A 24666-nucleotide genomic window follows, 5' to 3' on the forward strand; every position below is an offset into this window, starting at 1 on the left:
TTAATCTTTAGACTTAAAATTAAGTTTTATATACCTGTACTGTATATGCAGGATTATATTTAAATCATTACATTTAATCTTAAACTATTATTTTAAATGAATCACTGTCTAGGCTCAAATGTTCAATATAAGGAAGAGAGAAAAGAGTATTAAACCTTTCACAATTGGTGCCCCACTGCCCCCTTTTGTGCATAAATCCATTCTTCCCGTGACCTTAGTGTTATAATCCATGACTCTAATCCACCACTGTTGTGAAGAATGTGGGAGGAAATATATGAAGAAAAGGGGAAAGGATGGAAAAAAGAAGGGGCTTTGTGGTAGAACACTGCTTGATTTGGTTCACAGGACAGAAAGAAAAAAAAGTCCAGGAATGTTCTTTCTAGGAAGCACACTAGAACAAACAGTGGTGTGTTGGGTCATGTGACAAGTAAAAAAAAAAAGTTCATATTTGTAGTTCTCCTCATACATTATTTTGACATTTCAGCAAAGCTACATTCTTTCATTTAAACTGTTATACAATGGAGTAATGGACACAACTATACGTATATGTATTTTTTTTTAGACAAAACTAGACGAACGTTTATCCAAAATTGTACAAAAAACTTTTTTTTCTTTCTACATTAAAAACCAATGCTGAAGGCAGTGTTTGAACAGTTGATATTGAGATGTGTCTGCTACTTCTGCTCTCTGCTATCTGAGATGCTATGAACTGGTGATTTCTGAGGATGGAATGTAAATAAACTTTTCCCTCTACAGCAGCGGTTTTGTTCTTGCTTTCCTGGCATGGTCTTCATGAAAACCAGTTTCACCATGCAATACTATTCTTGCAAGAACTGTTTTAGAACAGCTACCCTCATGTCTTAAAATAAAAACTGTTGTAGTTGTTGTTACTTTAGTACATGATTCCATATATGTTATTTCATAGTTTTAAAATCTCCAGTATTGTTCTAGAATGAGAAAAAAAAAAATCACTAAACAAAAAACATTGAATTAGAAGGTGTGTTCTTACACCTGATTTATATGTGTGCCTTGATTTATATCCAAGTGAAAGACATGGTCATTCGTGTAAATTCATTTGCAATTTGAACAACTTTTGAAAGGTGTGATTAAGGCTTTGAGTTATTAATTAGAAGGTTGGGAACAAAGACGTAAACTCTCAGGTGACTAGAATTTCTCTAGGGAAATTCTTATTAAAGCCGTTATTTTATCTTAAAGGTTTACATTTCTGTTTGTACATAGTGTAGAGAGGCTATTGCCAGTGCAATGACATAACATGACATGACATTTTCTGGACATTACATTGTATATATGAGTTTAAAAGCAGTATATGATAAACATTGTTTATGGAATTCATTGTGGAATATAATTATTCACTGTTACACAAGGTTGTCTGTAATGAAATGTTATACAAAAAGCTGCTATACAACCTTATTTTAAAAGTTTTAAGCTTCCCAGTTTTGAGCAAAGCACAACACACTGATGCCTGATTTACAAGCAATAGTGTGTCACTTCTTTCCAGCATTTGATCAATGAAGCAAAGATAATGTCTGTGCAACATCACAGCTGACTTGCATGGTTTGTATGTATTTAATGGGTTTTTGAAGAATGTTGACACCAAGAAAAGGACATTTTCTTTATGTTACTGCCATTGCAATCATTACATCAGTAATGAATGATAGATAGGTCCATAATGCATTGTATGAAACAATATGCAAACACTAGGTTATATATTTAAAGTTATATGGGATACTGTAGTGCAAGCACTGTGGTGAAGCAAAGAAATAATGTTACAAAACTTAAAATATGCATAATGTTAAAAAATATTAATAACAATACAAAATATAAACATTCATGAAGTACCACTCACTTATCGTCTATACTGAGTAATCTTGTATATAGGGTTGCGGAAGGCCTATCCCAGGAGACTTAGGGCATGAGGCAGTGCCAAGCTATGACAGACCACACACACTACAGGCAATTTGAGAACACCAATTAGCCTAATCTGCATGTCTTTGGACTGTGGGAGGAAACCAGAATACCCGGGGAAAACCCACCAAACACAAGGAGATCATGCAAACTCCATGCACACAGAGGCGGAAATCAAACCTGGCCGGGAACCGAACCCGAACCCTGGAGGTGCAAGGCGACAGTGCTAACCACTAAGCCACCTCAAAACTGCAAAAATAGAGTTAGTTCATTTTGCTGTTAAACTGTTCATGTGTTTAAATAATCCTTATATGAAGACCTCTAAAGCTATATTTTCCATAACTAAAGTTTTTCTTCATTTTATTTCTTATTGATAATCTTTTTTGAAGGTCACAGGCGGTCGTATAAGCATTTATACTGTATGTAAATACTGCACATTGTACTGTGTATGACTGTGTATGTAACAAATAAAATTTTTATTTTTTATTTGAATTTGATCACCATTATAGGTGTAATTATTTTGCCAAACTTTTTTACTGCTTTAAAGATGATGATAATAAAATATATAGATATAAAATAGATAATAATATAATTCAGATCATAATAAAAAGGAGTGAGGAGAAATTGCAACACGGATAACAGTGCATAACAAATTAGATTTTATAGATTAGAAATTATTTATTGTAAATAACATCTCACGGCTGACCTACAGTACCTTCACCCATACTTTGTGAATCACTGACAAAAAGAGTCATCTTGCACATGGTCTTACAATTATGTTTGAAAAACAAAAGTACACCAAGAAAAAAAAAATTCTCACATATTGTGGGCTGCTATGTTCTCTCTCTAGTCTATTCATTTAGGGGGAGTTAGAGAGTGAATTAGGGTGTGACTAGTGTTGCATATCAATGAGGAGTCAGGAGGAGCCAAAGCCAAAAGAGGGAAGGAGAGAGGGTGAGTGAGAGAGAGAGAGGAAGCGCTTTGCTGTGGTACATACAAGAGAAAATAAGGAAATTTCGTTCATCATGGAAGTAGTTGATGTGTCTGTGGTAAGCCATCTATAGATTTTTTTTTGTTGAGATTTTTTAAAGATTTAAGAAGTGTACATAACAAAAACAACTGCTGCTCCTGCTGCTAGATTTCTCTCTCTCTTTCTGACTTGTGCTTAACCTCATGCTTACAATCCATTTATCCATAAACAGACATTAGAATTATCCAGTGTATAGTTTTTAACAAAAAAATAATGTATTTAATTAGTACAACTAATTCTACATACTGTGACATTTTAACATCCCTAGCATACTTAAGCAACATTTTAACATTTTTAACCAAAGGAAACATTTGTTGAGTTAAACTTGATTATTTAAGAAGCCATCCATTGCATAAATTAACAACAATTTGAATTGCTGCAGCTAAAATCAATCACTCGGCCAGAAGTGTTTGAGTTTGAAGGTATCTCCATGGTTAATTTCTTCACTGAGAACTGGGAGAATGTTCAGAAGTTCCAAGCAAGACCAGATGACATCCTCCTTGCTACTTACCCCAAAGCAGGTAATCTGAGGGATTGTTCATCTAAAAACTTTATCAAGGTTAGCAGTTTGTTTGTTTATTTATTTATTCAATTTTCAGTACAGTGAACCTCCTTGAATTTTAATTATTCCTCCTAATACTACATTAGCAATCACATGACAAACTGTATAGTTTTTGTTATTATTAGCCAGCCAGCATGATTAAAATAAAATACCTATGCTGTAGTGACTATATAGTTGGGTGGAGTGGACCTTTTCTGTTGTGATCTGTTATTGGCTATGTGCAGGACATGCAAAGCAGCTGTTTCCATGGTCTGGGAATATATGAAATGGGCCCAGGCAGACCAGCAATGTGTCAGTCTTCCTGTTCCTACTCTGTCCCATGTGGAGGTTCCTGGCTCAATAGCAAGTGCCCCACACAGTAACAGTGAAGATTTAGGAGAGTAAATTATTGCCTGCAACGGCTGATAAATCTGCCCAGCACAAAGAGCTGTTTGAGGCCATGGATAGGTTTCAGGATGTGATCCCTCCTGAGCCAGGGCTTAACCAGATGGTCTCCTGAGATAGTAAAACATCTCCTGGCCAATACACCTCTCTAGTTGGCCCGCAGTGGCCATAGAGAGTCCCCCGAAGTCCACTGCCAGACCACTGAAGAAGAGGTGACTCCGATGCTCCAGGTCAGCATCATAGAGGAGTCAACCAGTATCTGGTTCAGGCCCATTATTGTCTTGTTCAAGCCTCATGGTTTGATCAGGATGGGTAACTATTTCCAGGCATCTGCACCAAGTGTCAGATTGCCTAGAAATAGAGTGGATGAACTGGTTGAGAATTTGAGGAGACCTTACTTCATTTCCACCCTGGATTTAACTAAAGGCTATTAGCAGGTAGCATTGACTAATGATGCCAAACCCATAACTACATTCAACACTATAAGGGTCTGGCAATACGGTTTTCCCTTTCAACCTCCATGAAGCACCAACCGTATTCCAATAGCTGGACATTGTGCTATGTTGCAACTGCCCCTACATCGTGGCCTACCTGAATGATGTTGTCATCCACTTAAACTTGTTAGCTGACAACATACACAACGGATGAGTCCTAAAAGTTGAGGCTTACCCAAGGATATGTCACCTGGAGCCAACAGAGACACAATATCTAACAAATGTTGTGGCATCTGTGTCATCTAAAACCTCAGTAGAGGCTGTCTGCACCTACCCATGGCCCACCATAAAGAAGCAAATGTATGCCTTTTAGGGATAACAGGATACTATCATTACTTCCTGCCCAGCGTCTCCTTTCTGGCAGCCCCCTTCTTGGACCTCACCAGAACGAGCCCGACAGGATCCACTGGACCGAAGCCACAGAGCATGCATTCCAGAGGCTGGAGGAGGCCCTTAGTAGCTCTTAATCATGCTGAATCTGAACTTTGACCAGCTCTTCCTGCTCTTCCTGATACATTGGAAACAGGTTTTGGCATTGTACTGTGTCAGGGTGAGAATCATCCAGTCCTGTACACTTAATTTACCATTTTTCTTTATAGTGAATGGTAAGCTCTAAAGATACAAACACCTGTATAACCTTTTGGTTTCTCTAGTTGCAGGACTAATCACTCCAGGTACAGTGACATATGGACAAATGGTCTACAATCCACACACTCTAACAAAATGCTTCTCACTCAGGCACCACCAAGATGCTAAAAGGACAGATCCAATTCAGAACTTTGCTTGCTATGAACAACAAGGCAGCATGCACTCATGTGGCAGGGACAGGAGATGTAGTGTCCGGCAAGAGATGATCATCTACCGTCCTGTAGATGACAGCAATGGATTGGCACCCTGTCCAGGGTGAATGAATGAATGAATATTCGTAGTCTCATTATTTACCAAAATAATCATAATTATACTTGTCTGTGTCCTGCTAGATCGCTGGTCAGTCTTATTGTGCTTGACAAAAATTAAGGTGAAGCATAGCAATGTATTACATTTCATAAACACCAGCAGACAATAGTGTTAATATTCCAGTTAAAAAAATGTGTTGTATATCACATTATGTGTTCATATTCAGAAGCACCAAAATGTACTTTCAGCAGCAACCTTGGTTAAAATCAGTGCAGACAGTATGGATATGATGGCGTGCCTCATAGCCACGCATAATTTTAAAACAAGCCATTAGCCTACACAACAAATTCCCCAGTGTTGAACACCTAGCAGTATTTGACTTAGAGCTTTAAAAGTGATATATCAATACTGGAGATTTCACTGGTTACCTTTTCTGTCTCTCATTCAACTTTTAGTTGTGTACCATAGTGAAACTTTAAAAAAAAAAGCTTACTCAGGCTTTTTTAAGGTAGAACGTTTACTGCTTAAACAATGCAAGATTGCAAAATATTGCAAGGAAACATGGTATCTCTAAAAAATAAATTATTGTTATTAGGGTGTTACATTATGCATTTTTCAACTGGACATGGATGTATGGCTAAAAATTGTTAGAAATGACTAGGTTGTAAAAGAAAATCCCTGATGTCAGGTACTGATAGTCAGAATTAGCAGCATTTTGTTTGGACTTATTTTTGTCATAGTTGAAGTAAAATCAGGGAATAAGTTAATCACTTTTCATTTTAGTCCTACAGTATATTTTGAGCATTTTGCAGGCAGAAATTTTAGGTAAAGAAAATCAGATAAAAATGCATGTATTATTTTTTTTTATAGATTTTGCCAATAAACAATTAATTATGTTACAAAGATTATTTAATGTAATAAGACACCAGGGATGTTCTGGAGTGAAATGCATTCTGTAGCAGGAGTCTGCTATTTTTTTCACTCCCAGCAAAAAGCAATTCTTACACAGATAAACAGCCTATTAATCATTACCTTCTCTCTTATTCATCTTTTACTTCTTCTACAGGAAACACCTGGGTATCCTATATCTTGGATCTTCTGTATTTCAGCAGTGCAGCACCTGAACGTGAGACCTCAGTGCCTATTTTCATTCGTGTGCCTTTCCTTGAGTCGATCTTCCCTGGGATGCCATCAGGTTGACATGCATATTCACGAGGACCTCAGATAATACAGATGTTGTCTTAACATTTTAAACATAATATGTATAAAGATAATACTAACAAAAAGTCATAAAGAGCTTATATTTCTCATTTAGGGGTTGAACTTGCAGATAACTTACTCACCAAACCACGAATCATTAAAACTCATCTACCTATTCAATTGGTGCCCAAATCCTTCTGGGAACAGAACTGCAAGGTACAGTATGTAGGGTGTCATGATTTCTATGATTAAAGAGATCAGGCCAAAGTAGATAAACTTGCATGACAATAATATAGACAAAAAGCCCTGACTTAGATTTATTGAAGAATTAACATAAATCTTGCATTTATTAATCTTTCCACAACCAGTGGTTAAGCAGACCTTTCATACCATAGAAACAAGCATAGATCAATGGTGGCTCAGTGGTAGGATTCTCACCTGCCATGTGGAAGGCTTAGGTTCCCAGCCAATGCCCAAACCCTTTAACGGGAGCAGCTGAAAGAACATCATATAGAGTACCAGTCAAACGTTTGGACATGCCTTCTAATACCTTTTTTATTTTTGTACATTGTAAAGGAAATACTGAAGACATCAAGGACACAAGTATGAAATACCACAAATGGAATTGTAATTAAGTAAAGAGACATCATTACTATAAGACATGAAGATCACTCCATCTAGAAAACTACAAGAACTTTGAATGTAATGGTCAACTGCAGCTGCAAAAACCATCACACTTTAAGCTGTATAGATTTTTTAGGGTTTACCCCACAAGCAAAGCCTATAATAAATAATAGACCTATAAAAGTCTCTGATATAAAAATATAGAAGCTACTGTATGTGATGAACCAATCTGTAATTTTTTTTGTGCATTCCATTATCTCAAACACAAAATTAAATTTACTGACATTCCAGAGCTATGTATATTTTCTCTCAGAATTGGTCTTTTGTTTATCAATGTCTCCTTTAGGTGGTCTATGTGGCTCGCAATGCCAAAGACAATGCAGTTTCTTATTTCCACTTTGAGCGCATGAACAAGGGACAACCTGACCCTGGGGACTGGAACACCTTTCTTCAGATGTTCATGGAAGGAAAGAGTGAGTGAAAGAGTTAATAAATAGTTATTTAATATATTTTTTTTCAAATATGTGCCATGATTAAATGAATGTAATGAAATATCTTTCATTTAACCTTACAGAAGTGTTTGGACCTTGGTATGATCATGTTTGTGGCTACTGGGAGAAGAAGCAGACATACTCTAATCTACACTACATGTTCTTTGAGGATATGGTGGAGGTTAGGAAAGTCTAAAATATAATTGCTAGGCCATAAAATAATAGCCAATGGAAAATGGGCTACCATGGTCATGTAGTAAAATGCACAATTACTTTAGAATAGATACCATATAGATATTTTTCTTTTTTTAATTAATATAAACACTTCAGTATGTTTTTACTCAAACTCTGTATCCATGTTCAGTTGGTTAACAGAGAATCTAATACTTACTCTTCCATATCTTAGAATTCTATCATTATGTACAGAGTTTTTTTCCCCCCAGGACACCTGGCGTGAGGTGGAGCGCTTGAACTCCTTCCTTGGTTTAACTACATCAAGTAAAGAAAGGGAAAGGATAACAAAACGCATTCACTTTGATGCCATGAAGCAAAACAACATGACCAATTATTCTACCGACCCTGTCATGGATAATACAATCTCCCCGTTCATGCGCAAAGGTTAATATGCAAATTGCTTTTAAAACTCTGTAAATAATAATACCAAGAAGTTATTTGTGTAGTTTATTATATACAGTGGAACCTCGGATTGCGAGTAACACGGTTTGCGAGTGTTCTGCAAGACGAGCAAAGATTTTTAATAAATTTTGACTTAAAAAAACGTCTTAGTTTACAAATATCGAGTATTATGTAGCTCGCATACGCTTCTCGTTTTCACAACTGAGCCAATGGTTTTTCTCTTTCTTGCGCTGCAGAATTTTGGGTAATCCACTTTCCTTGCTTGGTGCATGTCTCCCACTGGTAAAAACAACATCCATGCGCATGTGTACTGTTTACTATAACACTGTGACCATGTGTGTGTCAGTAAAACATCTTTTATTTTGTGTTTGTATTCATGTGTGTACAGCGCGCCTGTACTGTTTATTATAACATATGTGTGTGCGCACATGTAAAGCTAAAGAAAGTCTTATTAGAGAGGTTAAAGATCCATTTTCTCTCTCTGTGTGTCAGCATGCCGTTATGTGTGCGCGCCCATCATTGGACACTGTACCCCTTCACACACACACCCCTCCTCCTCTCGCCTTTACACACACACCCACACACACCCCTCTTCCTCTCACCTTTACACACAAACTATTTTAATGATTCGTCCTCTGCAACTGATCCAGAATGCAGCAACACGTCTCATTTTTAACCTTCCCAAGATCTTCCACACCACACCACTCCTCCGCTCCCTGCACTGGCTTCCTGTAGCTGCCCGCAGTAAATTCAAAACGCTGATGCCTTGCCTACAAAGCTAAAAATGGCCCAGCACCCACTTACCTCTCTGCTCTAATCACACCACACACTGCACCACGTTCCCTCCGATCCTCCAGCACTGCTCGCCTTATTCCACCATCTCTTAGGGATCGAGGGCGGCATTCATCCAGGCTCTTTTCTGCTCTGGCAACTAGGTGGTGGAACAAACTTCCTTTAGATGTCCGTACAGCTGAGACTATGACTGTCTTTAAACGACGAGTCTTTTTACTTTACAGCAGTGATTCCGTTAGTATGCAAGTATCATTAGTGATGTTCCTTGTAAATTTTTCCGATAAAAGTTTTTCCGTTAATATATGTGTGTGTGTGTGTGTGTGTGTGTGTGTGTGTGTTAAACTCAAATAAGAGAGGAGGAAGGGTTACTGTGTAAACAAGAAGAAGGAGAGGGGAGGATCTGATTCCTCTTCTACTCTTATTTTAGATTCACACACAAAGACACAGACACACACAAATAGTGCCTGCGCGCATAAACGGAAACACTTATGTCGGGATTTAGTTTGACTTTCTTTAAGGTATAGTGCAGGTTAATTTGTTTTGTTTTTACTTTATATTTTAGATTGATTATTTTCATGTATTTATTTTTTGGGGTGGGGAACAAATAATTTAAGTTTTCATTATTTCTTATGGGACAATTCACTTTGATTTATGAGTATTTTGAAATACAAGCCGACTTAAACAATGCAAGTTCCGACTTAAATAATCCAAGGTTCCACTGTAGCTTTAACTTTGCTAGATATGTATGCATGTCCCAGGTATGTGTGTAGGTCATAAACCCTGAATTATGACCTCCATTTGATGTACTGTATTACAAGTTGACAGTAAATATTTTTTTTACAGATGTAGCACTTGGCATTCAGCATAAAATGTTAATGTAAAAATAATCTAATAAAACTGAATTTATCTGAGCGTAATTTGGAGCTTCTTAGCCAAGGGTTTAAATACTTATTGATTATTAATCCATTTCGCTTTTATCTAATTTATTGCATCTATTTTTTCCCTCTTCAGGTAAAGTCGGTGACTGGAAGGATCACTTTACTGTGGCTCAGAATGAACAGTTTGATGAACACTACAAGCAGAAAATGAAGAACACAACATTACAATTCCGCACAGAGATTTAGGCCATAATAAAAACATAGAATTTAAAGAGATAAGATCATCAGATTATATGCTCAAAAGAAATATAGAATACATACTATTTGCTCTGGAAAATACTAAAAACGTGGCTTGAGCTGATTTCTTTTTAGCCTAGACTGAGGATTACTGCAACATGCACCATACCTTGTTATTATACCTTGGACCCTTGTTATTTTTCAACACATCTCATTTGAACATTGGCAGCACATCATCAGAAATAAAAAAATATACACTTCTTATGCTATTTAAAAATAACAATGAGCCTACAATGCATATTTTTTAATTGTGGAGGAAACCTGAGTACTGGAGGACAGCAATTATATTATTATCAACATCTCACTACGCCTCAGGTCTGTACCCCTTTATCCTGTATGCAGGGTCACAGGGGGCCTGGGGCCTATTCCAGGAGATTTAGGGCATGAGGCTGGGTACATCCAGGACAGGGTGCTAATTTATCACAGGACACACACATACAAACACACTCACAGACTACGGGCAAATTCGGGACATGAAGGCCATTTAGCCTAATCTGCATGTATTTGGACTGTCGGAGGGAACCCACCAAGCACAGGGAGAACATGCAAAATCCATGCAACACAAGACAGGAATCAGATCTGGACCCTGGTGGCGCAAGGCGACGGTGCTAACCACTAAGCCATTTGTTGCTTTTATTATGTTATAAATTATTATATTATATTATATTATATTATATTATATTATATTATATTATATTATATTTACTATATATTACTAGGTATATTATGGATGTGGAATAGCATTTGCTAGTAGACACTAAATAGTTTTGCTCCGCAGTTTAGCACCTTTTTGTTAGCTTGAGCATGCACATACAGATGCAAATACATATGAAATTACAGTTTTCTTTAGGATCTCTGTTGAAAGACCCAATAATATTTAATTCAATTAAATTTTATTTGTATAGTACTTTTAACAATTTTTATTGTCACAAAGCAGCTTTACGCGATCCGAAGAAAACTATGGAAATTTTTTATAAAATTAAAAAATGTGTATACATCAAAATGATTCGATAGTCCATGAGGAACAAGCTGATGGTGGCAAGGGAAATCTCCCTGAGTTGGCAATAGGAAGAAACCTTGAGAGACGCTAGACTCAACAGGGAACCCGTCCTCATTTGCGTGATATCAGATAGCAGGGATTGATCTGCAGTCATACTGTGTGTTAGGCGGCTGGAAGTTCAATATAACAATTGATGTATTTTAGTCTATATGGAGTCTAGTTTGTTATTGGAGGCAGATAGGATGTAGGAAATTCCAATCCTGAACAATTAAGTGACTGCAATCAAAAGTCCGCAGAGAATGGCTGTCTGCTTCAGTAAAGGCCAGGTGGGTCCCCAGCAGTGTTGGGGGAAGTTACTTTTTAAAGTTCTTAATTACATTACAAGATTACTGTCTTTAAAAAGTAATCAGTTACATTACAGTGTTTTTTTGATAAAAGTAACTAGTCAGAGTATTTCTCCATTGTAGAAAATGAAAACTTCTTTGTGATTCCTCATGCATTGTTTTAGTCAAGACCTTTATAATTATTTGACCATCATCACTCAGCAAAGTTTGGCCCATCTGTTACCTACTAATACCCCTATCTCACGTACGCGGTTTCATGCGGTGGCCGTAAGTACAGTTTATCATGGTTAACCGCTAGTTTTGCCGCTGTGATTAGGTTTCCATCTTTCCGCGCGTCGGTCCTTGCATAGTCAAACCGCATAGGTGAGATAGGGGTATAACAGCAGAAATAACAGAGTGGGGATGGGTTATCGGGGGCAGGCTTGTAGGACGATTTTCACACACACACACACACACACACACACACACACACACACACACACACACACACAATAACGGATTGGGAATGACTGCTGTCTGGCTCACGGGTTACATAAATTGTCTAAATAACGGATTACATTATTAAATAAGAGAGTACTTAAATGGCAGACCTAACGTGTTAAAAAAAACTAAAAAAAAACTTATATGCTTAAGAATTATGTTTCCCAGAGGAAGCATGTAAAGAGAAAAAAGCAGTGGGCCTAAAACCAAACCATGCAAAATAGTCACTAACGTAGACTGTAAGGTTTTATAAAGTAGAAAGACAATGTAATCTAATAAGAAGATTCCTGTGCTCTGAGAACAGACCCCTCACTGTGTTTCCTCATGTCTTCTGTGGTAACACCTTCTATATCCTGTATCCAGACGAGGAGACATCCAAATGGCTCCTGTCTGCTAGAATCCTTTTGTTTAATCAGGAGAATGCAAATGTATCTCCTCTCACCTGTCTGTCTCCGGGTTCCTCTATGATGGACATGTTAATGATGGTTCTTTTGATGTTCGGGACGTAGCACCGTTTAAATGTGCTCTCTTTGCTGAGAATAAACAGAGATCTTCAGACATCATGCCTGCGTGTGTGTGTGTGTTTGTCTCTCCCGGTCGATCGGGCCCGGACCGGTAAGTGTATCAAGGTGCAGCGGACACAACAAGCTAAAACTCTTCTTCTCTTAGCTTAAAACTTAGCTCGGGCACACTACATCTTCATTTAAAACCTAACATAGACCTAACGTGTTAAATTACTTGTTACACAAAAAAAAAAATCCAAGTACTCTAATGCAGTACTAAACTTTGTAACGCGTTACACCCAACACTGATCACCCAGTTACCACACACATCCTAAGCAGACAACATGGGGCATCTAAGCGACAACATCTCCAACCCGAAGTGGGTCACCTGAATGAGTCAGACAAGTCCAGAGGGTAGAGGGGGTCTGGATCACTGGCTGCTGATGAGCGACATGTGTAGCTCAACAGCGAGATGGGGAGAGAGAGAGAGAGAAGAGAAGAGATAACAATTATGGTATGGTCACAGTCACATAATGTATAAGGTAAATGTATATTTAGTGCAGAGTGCAAGCAGGTACTCCAACAGGACTAACTATGACAGCATAACTAAAAGGGAGAGCCAGAAGGAAACACAGACATGAGGGCTCCTTGGTATGTAAAGCAACCAACCACTTTACCATTAACAAACCTAAGTGATCAGTGAGAGTGGGGAAGATAGCATCTAAACATACCAGTTCACCATAATACTCTTCATCCATAAGTCTTCCAGATCTGCTCCTTTACCTAAGGCAAATCTATTTACGAAATTGTTTGGCTATATTAGCCTAGACCTAAAGACTGAAAATTTAAGAAGAGTCCTGAACATTAATTAGAAGACTATTCCATAACTTTGGGGCTTTGTAAGAAGATGCTCTGCCCCCTGCTGCTGTTTTCATAATATGTGGTACTGACAAGCCGCCTGCATCCTTTGATTGATGTAGGCATGGTGATGGATCGTTATACACTAGCAGTTCACTCTGATACTGCGGCGCGAGACCATTTAATCAAGAAACCATCGAGTCAAAAGTATTATTTTAAAATTGATGTAAAATTTTACTGGGAGCCAGTGCAGTGTGTATGAGATAGGGGTGATGTGCCTGTATCTTCTTGTACTACTGAGGACGCTGCTGCATTCTAAACTAAGTAAAGCTTGTTTATGCACCTAGTTGAACAACCAGACTGTAATACATTACAGTAAAAGCATTAATAGAATTTTTCTACATTATTTAGTGACAATATATCTGACAAGATATCTTGGCAATATTTCTGAGATAAAAGAATGCTATCTTAGTAATATTGTCTACATGTGCTTTACATGAAAGACTTTAATCTATAATCGCACCAATGTCTTTTACTGTTGCACTTGATGGAACAGAAAGTGTCACGGGATCGCAATGAAGTTGAAAGATGCATGCAGAGAGAGCGTTTAAAGTTTCTGAAAAAGCTCCGCAGAATGCGGTAGTGCTGAACCGACATGTGTACAGTATATAGCGAGTGCAGCACTTTAATCAATGAGTTCCAGGATTGCGGAAGGGCCGTGAGCAGCGCTCGCTGTTACTCTGAGTGGACTAACTAAGTTAATTAACATCCAGTCTCTTACTGTATGTCCTTCACACATTGCTCAACTAAATTAATTTTTTTCTCCCATCTGTTTATGCTGAGACATCTTACTGTCTCATCAGCATAACTGTGGAAAAAAAAAGAAAAAAAAAAAGAAAAGTATGACTTGTTTTCCCAACATTCTAGGCTATTTTGATATACAGTATTAGACAACTGACTCACCCATTCTGTACTATGCAAATATATGATTAATATGGTGGAGAAAGAGAGAGTTAACCGCTGTAGCAGTGTTGTGACATTATCTACTAATCTACATTGGCCTCTCCCTCTGGCTTGCGTGAGAAAAGAGGAAGTGTTTTTTTTTTTTATCCACAGGGCCCTGTCACGCACATTCCTCCTGCGGCACCTCCTCTTCTATATATTCTCACGCAAACAGCTCAGTTAAAAACTTTCCTTTCACATGTTAGTACCCTTAAATCACTTTGGAAATCTATATCATTAATGACTATATACTGTCTATTGTTCTATTTAAAGGGTTTCCTATCCAAAGGCAATCTATTGTGTACTAATCTATATTTTTAAACACTCTAAACTGCTGTTGTGAAAACGCTGAAGGAAAGAAAAGGGAAAAAAGAGAAGGGATAGAAAAAAAGAAAGTAGCTTTGTTAAAGTTTTATGACAAAACTCTGCTTCATAGAGTTTGCATAACATAAAGCAGGAAACCCAAACAGAAAGAATGCGCCAGGAATTCTACTCATAGGAGGCACGCTAAAACAAGCTGTTGAATGACCAGTCACGTGACAAGTAAAAAAAACAATCATATTTGCAGTCTCCCATTACATGGACACCCACATTCCAGCAAAGCCACATTCATTGGGTTTAATCTGTATTTTAACATGCAGTAGAAATAGATAGATTAAGCTATGTAAAGGTTGTAAAGACTGAGCAATGTAAAAAATTTACATGACCAATGTTTCCAACCAAAAGCAGTCAATGCTGTGTAAGTCTGTGTCATCTGAAAGAATTAATAAAAAATATATTTATATATGAGTGGCAAGCCATGTTCAGTGTGGATTCATGTGTAAATGTGTGCCCTTTTGTGAGGTACATTGGTGATTAAGGCATTGGGGTAGTAATTAGAAGGCTGTGAGGAAAGCTACAAATACCGTAGTATCAGTTAATAAAAACATATAGATGGACTTGACATCAAATCTGAAATGGTATACGGGGATATTTGCACACTGCAAAGTTTATGTAATTGTGTGGAACTTTGTGACTTGGAAAGCTTGTGGTGATTTCATAGAGGGCGGGACACATTTTGTGTGTGTGTGTGTGTGTGTGTGTGTGTTTGTGTGTGTGAGTGAGAGAGAGAGAGAGAAAGGGGTGGAGGTAAATACTATGCTGTGGTATATACTAAAGCAGACACGTCATAGAAAGCAAGTCTACAAAAAGTAGAAGAGAAGACTGGAATGTATACTGGAGGATAGAAACAAGATAAGCTTCTGAATAAAAAGCAATTTTGCAATAAGAAGTACATTTTTATTTAACTTTGTCCATTATGGAAGGATTTGATTTTTCATCGGTAAGTTGGCTACTTATTTTCCAGAGATTCCTAGAAAATTGAAAAATCATACTACATACTTGAATATGGTGACATAATTGATGAACCATAACATCCAATATTAGCATTTTCTATATGTCTGCACCACTAAGCCAAAATCTGATTTATCCTAGGTATTGCAGATCCCAGACAGAATAGTTTATATGTGTTTTTTAGCAATGCATTTTTTGGCACTGTAAAAAAACTGTCTTTGGTAATTTGTTTATTCTACATCCTGTGACATTTAAATATCCCTTGTGATTTATATATGTATATACTTAAGCAACTTGAGCAAAGCAAACATATCTTAACTTTATTTTAATTGTCTAATGAGCTTATACATGAAGTAACAACACTTTTTTATACTGCAGTTGAAATTGATCAGTCGACCAGAACTGTTTGAATTTGAAGGCATCTCTATGGTTCATTACTTCACCGAAAATTGGGAAAATATTCAGAAGTTTCAGGCAAGACCAGATGACATCCTCATTGCTACTTACCCCAAAGCAGGTATTCTAAAAGGGATTATTTGTCTAAGAATGCTAACATGGCTAATTTAGAGCCATGCACAGTATAGTGATATATTTTCATAATTATCAGTGCATTTAACCTCCAGGAACTCTAATGCTTGCATCTGATTTGATATTTCAAATCACCTACCCAACAGTGTAGCTATTGAAGTTATTAGTCGTTTAAAAAATGTAGTCTCCATCTAGCCCTGGGTCTGCCCAGTGGCCTTTTCCAATTGGACATGCCTGAACCACCTACCAAAGGTAGTCTTCCACCTCAATTGGCCCATTTTAATAGAGAAGAGCAGTGGTTCTACCTTGAGCTCTGCCCGGATGTCTGTCTCTAACAGTCTGATCCCAGCAACTCTGCCTGTATTAGTGATCTCAATCTTTTTGTCACTACTCAGAGCTTGTGACCATAGGTTAGGGTTGGGGCATAATTGGCTTTCAACTCTCTCCTCACTACAATAGATGGGTACAATGTCCGCATTACTGCTGACACCACACTAATCTATCTTCCAATCTCTCATGCCATTTTACCTTAACTTATGATCAATGACCTGAGATACCTAAATTCCTATTCTTGGGGCAGATTCTCACATCAAAACTGAAGAGGACACCCTTTTCTGATTGAAACCTCAGACAAATATATAGGATGTAAATGAAATAACTAAAAATTGTGTTATCGCCAAATTACTCCAACTAACAACCCCATTAAGTTTGCTTTACAAGTTTACTTCTTTGCCTGAAAATTCTTTAGATGAGTTAAGCTGAAGGTTGTATTTTTTCTAAATTCATTATTTAGTTTGACTATCCCAAGAAGAATACCTTTAAATGATGATGGTGCTGCCAGTGTGTATTTATCACTCTATAATGTGACTGATGCAGCACATTTAGGAATGTCCAGCTCGCCTACTTTCTTATTTGCACTGCTTTAACAGATACTGTACATTTCCAAAGATATCGTTAAAGTGATCATGTCTGTGTTCTTGTAGCCTTTTTAGGCATGATGAAAACTGATAATCACACGTTTAAGCTTTGCGAAAGCTTTTGCTTTGAAAGGTCACTATAGTGGGGCAGTGGTGGCTCAAAGCTCTGGGTTACTGATTAGAGGGTCAGGGGGTCCAGCACTATCCAGCTGTCACTGGTGGGCCCTTAAGCAACAGTGCAGCACTCTTTGCTTCAGGGTATCACGGATGACCCCAGCTTCCTAACAAGCAAGGAAATTAATTTTACATGTGACTAATGATGTCTTCTGTTTTTAATTAGTTGAGCCAGGCTTTTTTAGACCACTCAGAACAACTACAGTAAGTCTCAGTTAAATGGGTAATTCCAAATATATTTAGTCTTGGATCAATGCAGCACATTTTTTTTAAAAAAATATAAATGAATAAGAAGAATTCTGCTTTATTGCCAATTCATTGTCTAAAATACCTTTTTATTAAAAAAGAAATCATAAATACTATTATATCTGCACCATGTTGATGCGGCCCACCAGAAAAATGCATGGTACAACAATCTTGCCTTTTATATTATAGTTTTTTAAAAAAGCTGGTATTGTTAAATAAATTTAATAAAATATAATAGGTAAAACCAATATTAACATGATAAAATTGTTTATACTGATGCCAAATGCAAGCTAAAATTTAGTTTAACAGCAGATAACTAGCTAGCTAGAGATTCTGATATTTACATCACTGTTCTGGAGTAGACTTTAATTAGTATTCTGTGAAGTTTTGTTCACTACCACAAAAAAAGCTTATTAATCACTATACAGTATACCTAAGCCACTTTTCATATAAATGGCTTACTTGTTCAATTTGTCTTCTACTGAAGGGACCACCTGGGTATCCTATATCTTGGACCTTCTCTATTTCGGCAATGAAGCACCTGATCGTCAGACCTCAATACCAATTTTTATGAGAGTGCCTTTCCTTGAGGCAACCTTCCCTCCAATGCCATCAGGTTGGAATACATCTAACAGAGAGTCCATGTTCTAACAATTAAAAGCAATTTAAGATTTGCACACAGATAATTAAACTAACAATAAAAAGGCTAAAAAGTTTACATTTTTTACATAGGGGTTGAACTGGCAGATAATTTACCCACCAAACCTCGACTCATTAAAACTCATCTACCTATTCAGTTGGTGCCCAAGTCCTTCTGGGAACAGAACTGCAAGGTATGTGTCTGCAAACAGAGACATAAATTTAAGATTTTAGCAAAACATTTCAGCAGCAAACACAGAAAGATTAGGTTAGGGTCACTGCAGATAAAGGTGCATGACAATAATCTAGGCATAAAGCCAAAGATTCGCTTTAATGAATGAGAATTTTTTTATTTTTATTTTAGGAAATGGTAGTTTAAGTTGCCATGAGGAGTTTACAAACCAATAAAAGGGTGGCAGCAAGTAGAGACATGCTGAATAATGTTTTTTTTTCTGGGCATAAACCGTTAGCTCACATTTCCAATAGAGTATGTATTATAGTTATAATACAAAGCATTTCAATAAAGTTGATGTTAAAGCATGAATAAGTGAAAAAACATAAACAGTCTATGACAAAAACTGCAGTCTGGTTTGGGTCAATCTCTCTAGTGCCTCAAACACACTATTTTATTTTCTGACATTAAATTAATGATTGGTTCAAGTTTCTCAATATCTCTTTTAATTATTGTTTTTGTTTAGGTGGTCTATGTAGCTCGCAATGCCAAAGACAATGCAGTTTCTTATTTCCACTTTGAGCGCATGAACAAAGGACAACCTGACCCGGGGGACTGGAACACCTTTCTTCAGATGTTCATGGAAGGAAAGAGTGAGTGAAAGAGTTAATCAACAGTTATTTAATATATATTATTTAAATATGTGCCATGATTATGCAAATAAATATATCTTTCATTTGACCTTACAGAGGTATTTGGACCTTGGTATGATCATGTTTGTGGCTACTGGGAGAAGAAGCAGACATACTCTAATCTACACTACATGTTCTTTGAGGATATGGTGGAGGTAAGGAAGTTTACTCTGCTTGGCCACAAAATCATGGGAAATAGAAAACAGACTATAGTGGTCATATTGTATTAAATTTTTCATATCTGGTACAGTTCACCTCAGTAACCGAAGGGTCATACTACTAAACTTCTCATGGTTAAGAATTCATCCTCCAGTAGCTATGTTCGTTCTGAAGCTCTGTGTGTATTCGGTTTGTTACCTGAGAAGTTTCTTCTTACAGGATATCAATAAGGCAATGTTGTAAGGTGACATTTATTTTAGTTTTGAGTTTTTTTTTTTTTTTTTTTTCTCATCTAGGACCCAGGGTGTGAATTGGACAGCTTATGCTCCTTCCTTGGTTTAAATACACCAATAGAAGAGAGGAAGAAGATAACAAAATCCACTCACTTCAATAACATGAAGGAAAACAAGATGACCAACTATTCTGGTGTCCCAGTCATGGATTTTACAATCTCACCATTCATGCGTAAAGGTTAATATAGCATGCATCTCTGGAGAAGCTCCTTACATATGCCAAGAATAATACCTTTAAATGATTGGTGTGAGCTTATATAGCTCATAAATCTTCTAGATAGGTATGTAGGGCTCATTAGGTTCTGTCCTTTCCTGTCGTCTTCCATTAGGGTTTATTTTTAGCTATATTATTTAAATAGGTTTTAGGTTTAGTTATTATTTGCTACTGTATATGTAAGTATTAGCATTTTTAATGCTATAAAAAAGATATACTGTACAGTACAGTGGACACTATTTAAACCACTACAGTATTCTCTATTTGTTATTGTGTCATATTTAATTTATACTGTCTTAAATATAATTTTTGGGCCATAAATTGACAAATAATGACAACATAAAAACATTATTCTTATTACAACATATTTTTATAAGTTTAATAATATTATGTATTTTTTTTTTTTATTATTAAGATTCTTAAAAATGAGGTAATGAAAACTGAAAACTATTCAGATAATTAAAAATAGTAATTTGTAATTTGGCAGCCATTATTTTCATATCGTCTTGTGTACTGTATGTCTGTATAAGCCTTGTTACATGCATCTGGGAAGTTGTTCACAATCTCCCTAGCAGATTCTCTCAAGTTTATTCAGATTGGATGAAAGTGTCAGTAAACTGCTATCTTCAGTTCTTCAAACAGATGTTCTATATCGTTTCTTAAAGCTGACTCTTCCTTACAGTTGTTGTCATGAACTCTTGCCAAGTTTAATGTTTTGTACATTCAGGAGCAGATCTTTATTTATGGCTGCTTCCTTCAACTTTGACCAGTCTCCATGTCCTAGCTATTGAGAAGCAATAGTTGCTGCCATGACAATGCTTCACTTTAGGCATTGTATTACCAGTTAATGTACATATTTTTTTTCCCTGATTCCCTTAAAGTTCAGCCAAAAATCTCAATTAATCAAAGTAAACAGGATGCACCTGAGCTCAATTTGGAGTGCATTAGGCAAGTGTTCAGTTACTTAACTAGAGTATTCTTTATCATTAATTCAGTTGCCATAGTATAGCATTAAACTTATGGCAAAAAACTAAACATAGTCAAATTTAAATGAAATATACCTGGTATAATACAATAAATTTTACAAAAACTGAAGCAGTCTAGAACTTTCCAAACCCGCTGTATAACTTAAAATGAGCATTGTATGCTTAAATGACACTGCTCACAAACATTGCTGTTTGGGTGCACCATTGCACATTGCAATTATAATCCATTTTAATGTGAAAGCTCGGAAATATCCTAGTATGAGAATGAAAGTAGATGCCTACATACTGTTACTAGTATTGAAAGCCCCACACAGGACGTATATGCCCTCCAATATAAAATATCTACAATTATCTACAAAATCCTACCTCTAAATCTCAGCACCAGCACATTCACCACCAGTTGGTGTCACAAGCCTGTAACGGTTGAGATTCATATTCATGCACACTTTGCACTTTTGGTTAATACTGTCAATGTAACAAATTAATCACATTGGCTGTGGTTTAAATTTATTCTTGATAAAGCATGGTGAAATAGTGCTTTATTTATCTATCTTGCTCATTGATTCTCTTTGTTTTCCCTTGTACGCATATTTCAGGTAAAGTCGGTGACTGGAAGAATCACTTCACTGTTGCTCAGAATGAACAGTTTGATGAACACTACAAGCAGAAGATGAAGAATACAACCTTACAGTTCCGCATAGAGATTTAGGACATCATAAGTCCATAGAATTTAATGTGACTCTTGATTCAATTTGTTTAAGGGAAATCTTGTCCGTGTGCGCTGTTTAGCGGCACAATCTGTATGCAATATGAGAACAAATTTTGTGTGTTTTTATATAATACATGTTTAAATAAATCTTTTGGGTAAATCTTTTGGTACAGCTTTTTAAAACCACCCTGCCCTTAGAACTTGCTGTTAAATGATCACTGTAGCAAATACTTTAATATGGTGCAGCCCACTGGAGATGTTGCTCCAGAAAATATGCACAATGGTATAAGGAAGTGTGTTGCTGGGCTGAACTAAACTGCATGTTATCTTTTAATCAATTACACTAGAATTGTGTAAGAATTCATGAGCGATTGCATGTGAATAACATCAACTAACCAAAATATAAAACAAAAGGTTCTTATGGTAACACAGCTGTTTAGTCACAATCATGCAAGTTCTGGTCACACTGTGCATGTGGAAATGCTTTACTTTCATAATAATAATTATCATTATTATCATCATCATCACACCATTAGGGTCGAGGGTTTAATTCCCACCGCAGGTCTGTGTGTGTGGAGTTCGCATGTTCTCTCTTTGCTTGGTTTGCTTTCTCCAGGTACCCCAGTTTCATCCTACAGGTTTTGTGTTCCCTTCACTTGACCTAATTAAATCTGCATAATAGGAGGACTGAGTTGTGTAAAGCACATTCTTTTGTGTGAACAACAAGACCGGTGTTTCTATAGAAGCACTTCACTTTAAGTTGGTATAGTTCAGGCATAAACCAAGGGGGCAGTATGGGTAAATCCAGGAAGAATAGTTTGATTAAGCAGAGGAAAATAAGTTACATTTTCAAACACTCGGTAGATCATTTATTAAAGGTCCCTTGTTTGTCATTAAACAGATGTTTTGCATCAGTTTCTGCCATTGAAGTTTTGTTAGGATTTATCATGAACAAATTTACGATGAAACTGACATTAAACATAACTGTGATTTTCTACTGTTATTTCTTTTATAGTGCAACTTAACATTTAAGTGATCTCAGGTTTTAATAATGCATTGTATGGTTCATAACCAAACTGCAGCACAAAAATCCCCTTTGCTGTTTTCTTTGTTTAATACAGACGTTTTTGAAAAAGTGACTTTTTCACCAGGCAGTAAATTATGTGCCATCATTTCCAATGATCCATCACAGGAATCATTTCCTGTAGACACAAATGTATAAACAGTGCATTCTTTTTACTGAGACAATTACATGGGTCAAAGGACAGGCAAGAAGAGATCCATGGTCACTACCAGAGGAAGCATGTGAAGGTCAGAAATAAGGGTTAAGGACTTAATGAGGAAAAATGGCTTTACAATAAATCACACAAACAACAGTGAATATAGAGTACCTTGCAAAAGTATTCATATCAATTGATTGTTTACAAATTTTGTCATGTTACAACCACAAATGTATTTTTTTGGGATTTCATTTAATAGACCAACACAAACTGTCACATAATTTTTCCAAGTAAAAATCTGAAAAGTGTGGCATCCACTGGCATTCAGCGTCTTTTGCTCTAAAACCCCTAACTAAAAGCCTGTGGAACCAATTGCAGAAGTCACCAAATTAGTAAATACACTTGTGTGTGATTTGAAGGTGGAAGGTGGTGGAAGGTGATGTCTAAAGTCTTTTGCAGACTATAACATGTTTTCCTCTAAGATTACCCTGTATTTGGCTCCATCTATATTCCCATCAACGCTGACCAGCTTCCCTGTCCCTGCTAAGAAAAAGCATCCCTGCAACATGATGCTACCGCCACCATGTTTCACTTTGGGGAATGGTGTGTTCAGCATGATGTGTAGTGTTAATTCCACCACACATTGCATTTTGCATTTAGGGCAAAAGTTACATTTTGGTCTCACTTGAACAGAGCACCTTCATTCACGTGTTTGCTATGGCTTCACTCGGCTTGTCAAAAACTGCAAACAGGACTACTTTTCAACAATGGCTTTCTTCTTGCCACTCTTCCATAAAGGCCAGATTTATCGAGTGCAAGACTAATAGTTTTCCTAAGAACAGATTCTCTCACCTGAGCTGTTGATCTCTGCAGTTCCTCCAAAGTTACCATGGGCCTCTTGGCTGCTTCTCTGATTAATGCTGTCCTTGCCTGGCCTGTCAGTTTGGGTGGACAGCCATGTCTTGGTAGGTTTGCAGTTGTCCAGTTGTGCCATACTCTTTCCATTTTCAGGTAAGGGATTGAGCAGTGCTCCATGAGATGTTTAAAGCTTGGGATAATTTTTCATAACCAAACCCTGCTTTAAACTTCTTCACAACTGTGTTCCTGATGTGTTTCTTGGGCTTTATGATGCTCCAACAAACCTCTGATGGCTTTAAAGAACAGCTGTATTTATACTGAGATTAAATTACATACAGGTGGACTTTGTTTACTAATTAGAAGACTTCTGAAAGCAATTGGTTATACTGGACTTTATTAAGGGGTATCAGAGTAAAAGAGGCTAAATACAAATGTACGCCATAAATACAAATGTATACCAAGGGGTATAAATATTTTTTGCAATGCAATGCAAAATTTAGTCTAGCTTTCAGTATCCTGGCGCTAACATCATGCAAAACCTAACATAATATTGAATTGTGTATGAATACACTTTTGAAGAATGCTCATCAGCATCTTTACACCCAAAGGCACTGATGTGAAGCATTACAGTCTAGTTTAAGAACTACAACAGAAGAGAGCCGCACAAAGCAGGATAGATGGGTACTCAAGACTGTGGTGCGATCAGCTGAGTGCACTATCTGCACTAAGTCTCTAAGGGAGATAATGAAGGACCTCAGACATCTGAAAAATGGACTCCTCATTTTTGTTGTCAGGGAAGAACTCCTACAGTACTCCCAGATGACTAAAACAGAGAGAATTAGAAAAATCTACTTTCTACAAAGCATTCAGGTCTTCAACCAGGAAAATTTGTAGGACCAAACATTGGATCTTTTTCTACACCCACTCACTTCCCTAGATTCCTGTCTATATACTCATTCATTTATGCATACATTTTCTATATTGCTTTCCTGTGTACGGTGTTGCAGGGGGCCTGAAGCCTATCCCAGGAGACTTTTGGGGATGAGGCAGGGTACATCCTAAAATGTGGGGTGAAAATGGATTGCAGGGCACACACACACGCTCACACATTCACACACTTATTGACACA

The 24666-nt window shown here is 37.0% G+C and overlaps 2 protein-coding genes across 3 annotated transcripts; both read left to right on the forward strand.

Annotated features, from left to right (window-relative positions):
- Positions 1-2561: 2561 nt before the first annotated feature.
- On the forward strand, positions 2562-11188 carry LOC128530148 (cytosolic sulfotransferase 3-like). Of its 2 annotated transcripts, none has more exons than XM_053503890.1 (8): positions 2562-2975; positions 3339-3477; positions 6360-6488; positions 6609-6709; positions 7464-7590; positions 7692-7789; positions 8052-8226; positions 10048-11187. In XM_053503890.1, exons 1-8 carry the CDS (start codon positions 2952-2954, stop codon positions 10158-10160), a joined length of 906 nt encoding a protein of 301 aa, XP_053359865.1. In that variant the 5' UTR covers positions 2562-2951; the 3' UTR covers positions 10161-11187. The 2 variants fall into 2 exon arrangements, with proteins under 2 accessions (XP_053359865.1, XP_053359866.1); XM_053503891.1 differs by lacking the exon at positions 2562-2975 and adding an exon at positions 4744-5299 and having other exon boundaries at positions 3404-3477; positions 10048-11188.
- A 4360-nt stretch (positions 11189-15548) lies between these two features.
- On the forward strand, positions 15549-22143 carry LOC128530146 (cytosolic sulfotransferase 3-like). The gene is made up of 8 exons (XM_053503888.1): positions 15549-15719; positions 16109-16247; positions 18083-18211; positions 18328-18428; positions 18933-19059; positions 19156-19253; positions 19554-19728; positions 21347-22143. The coding sequence occupies exons 1-8, from the start codon at positions 15696-15698 to the stop codon at positions 21457-21459; spliced, it is 906 nt and encodes a 301-aa protein (XP_053359863.1). The 5' UTR covers positions 15549-15695; the 3' UTR covers positions 21460-22143.
- The last annotated feature ends 2523 nt before the right edge of the window (positions 22144-24666 follow it).

Source organism: Clarias gariepinus, chromosome 9, assembly GCF_024256425.1.
Source record: "Clarias gariepinus isolate MV-2021 ecotype Netherlands chromosome 9, CGAR_prim_01v2, whole genome shotgun sequence".
Taxonomy (NCBI): Eukaryota; Metazoa; Chordata; class Actinopteri; order Siluriformes; family Clariidae; genus Clarias; species Clarias gariepinus.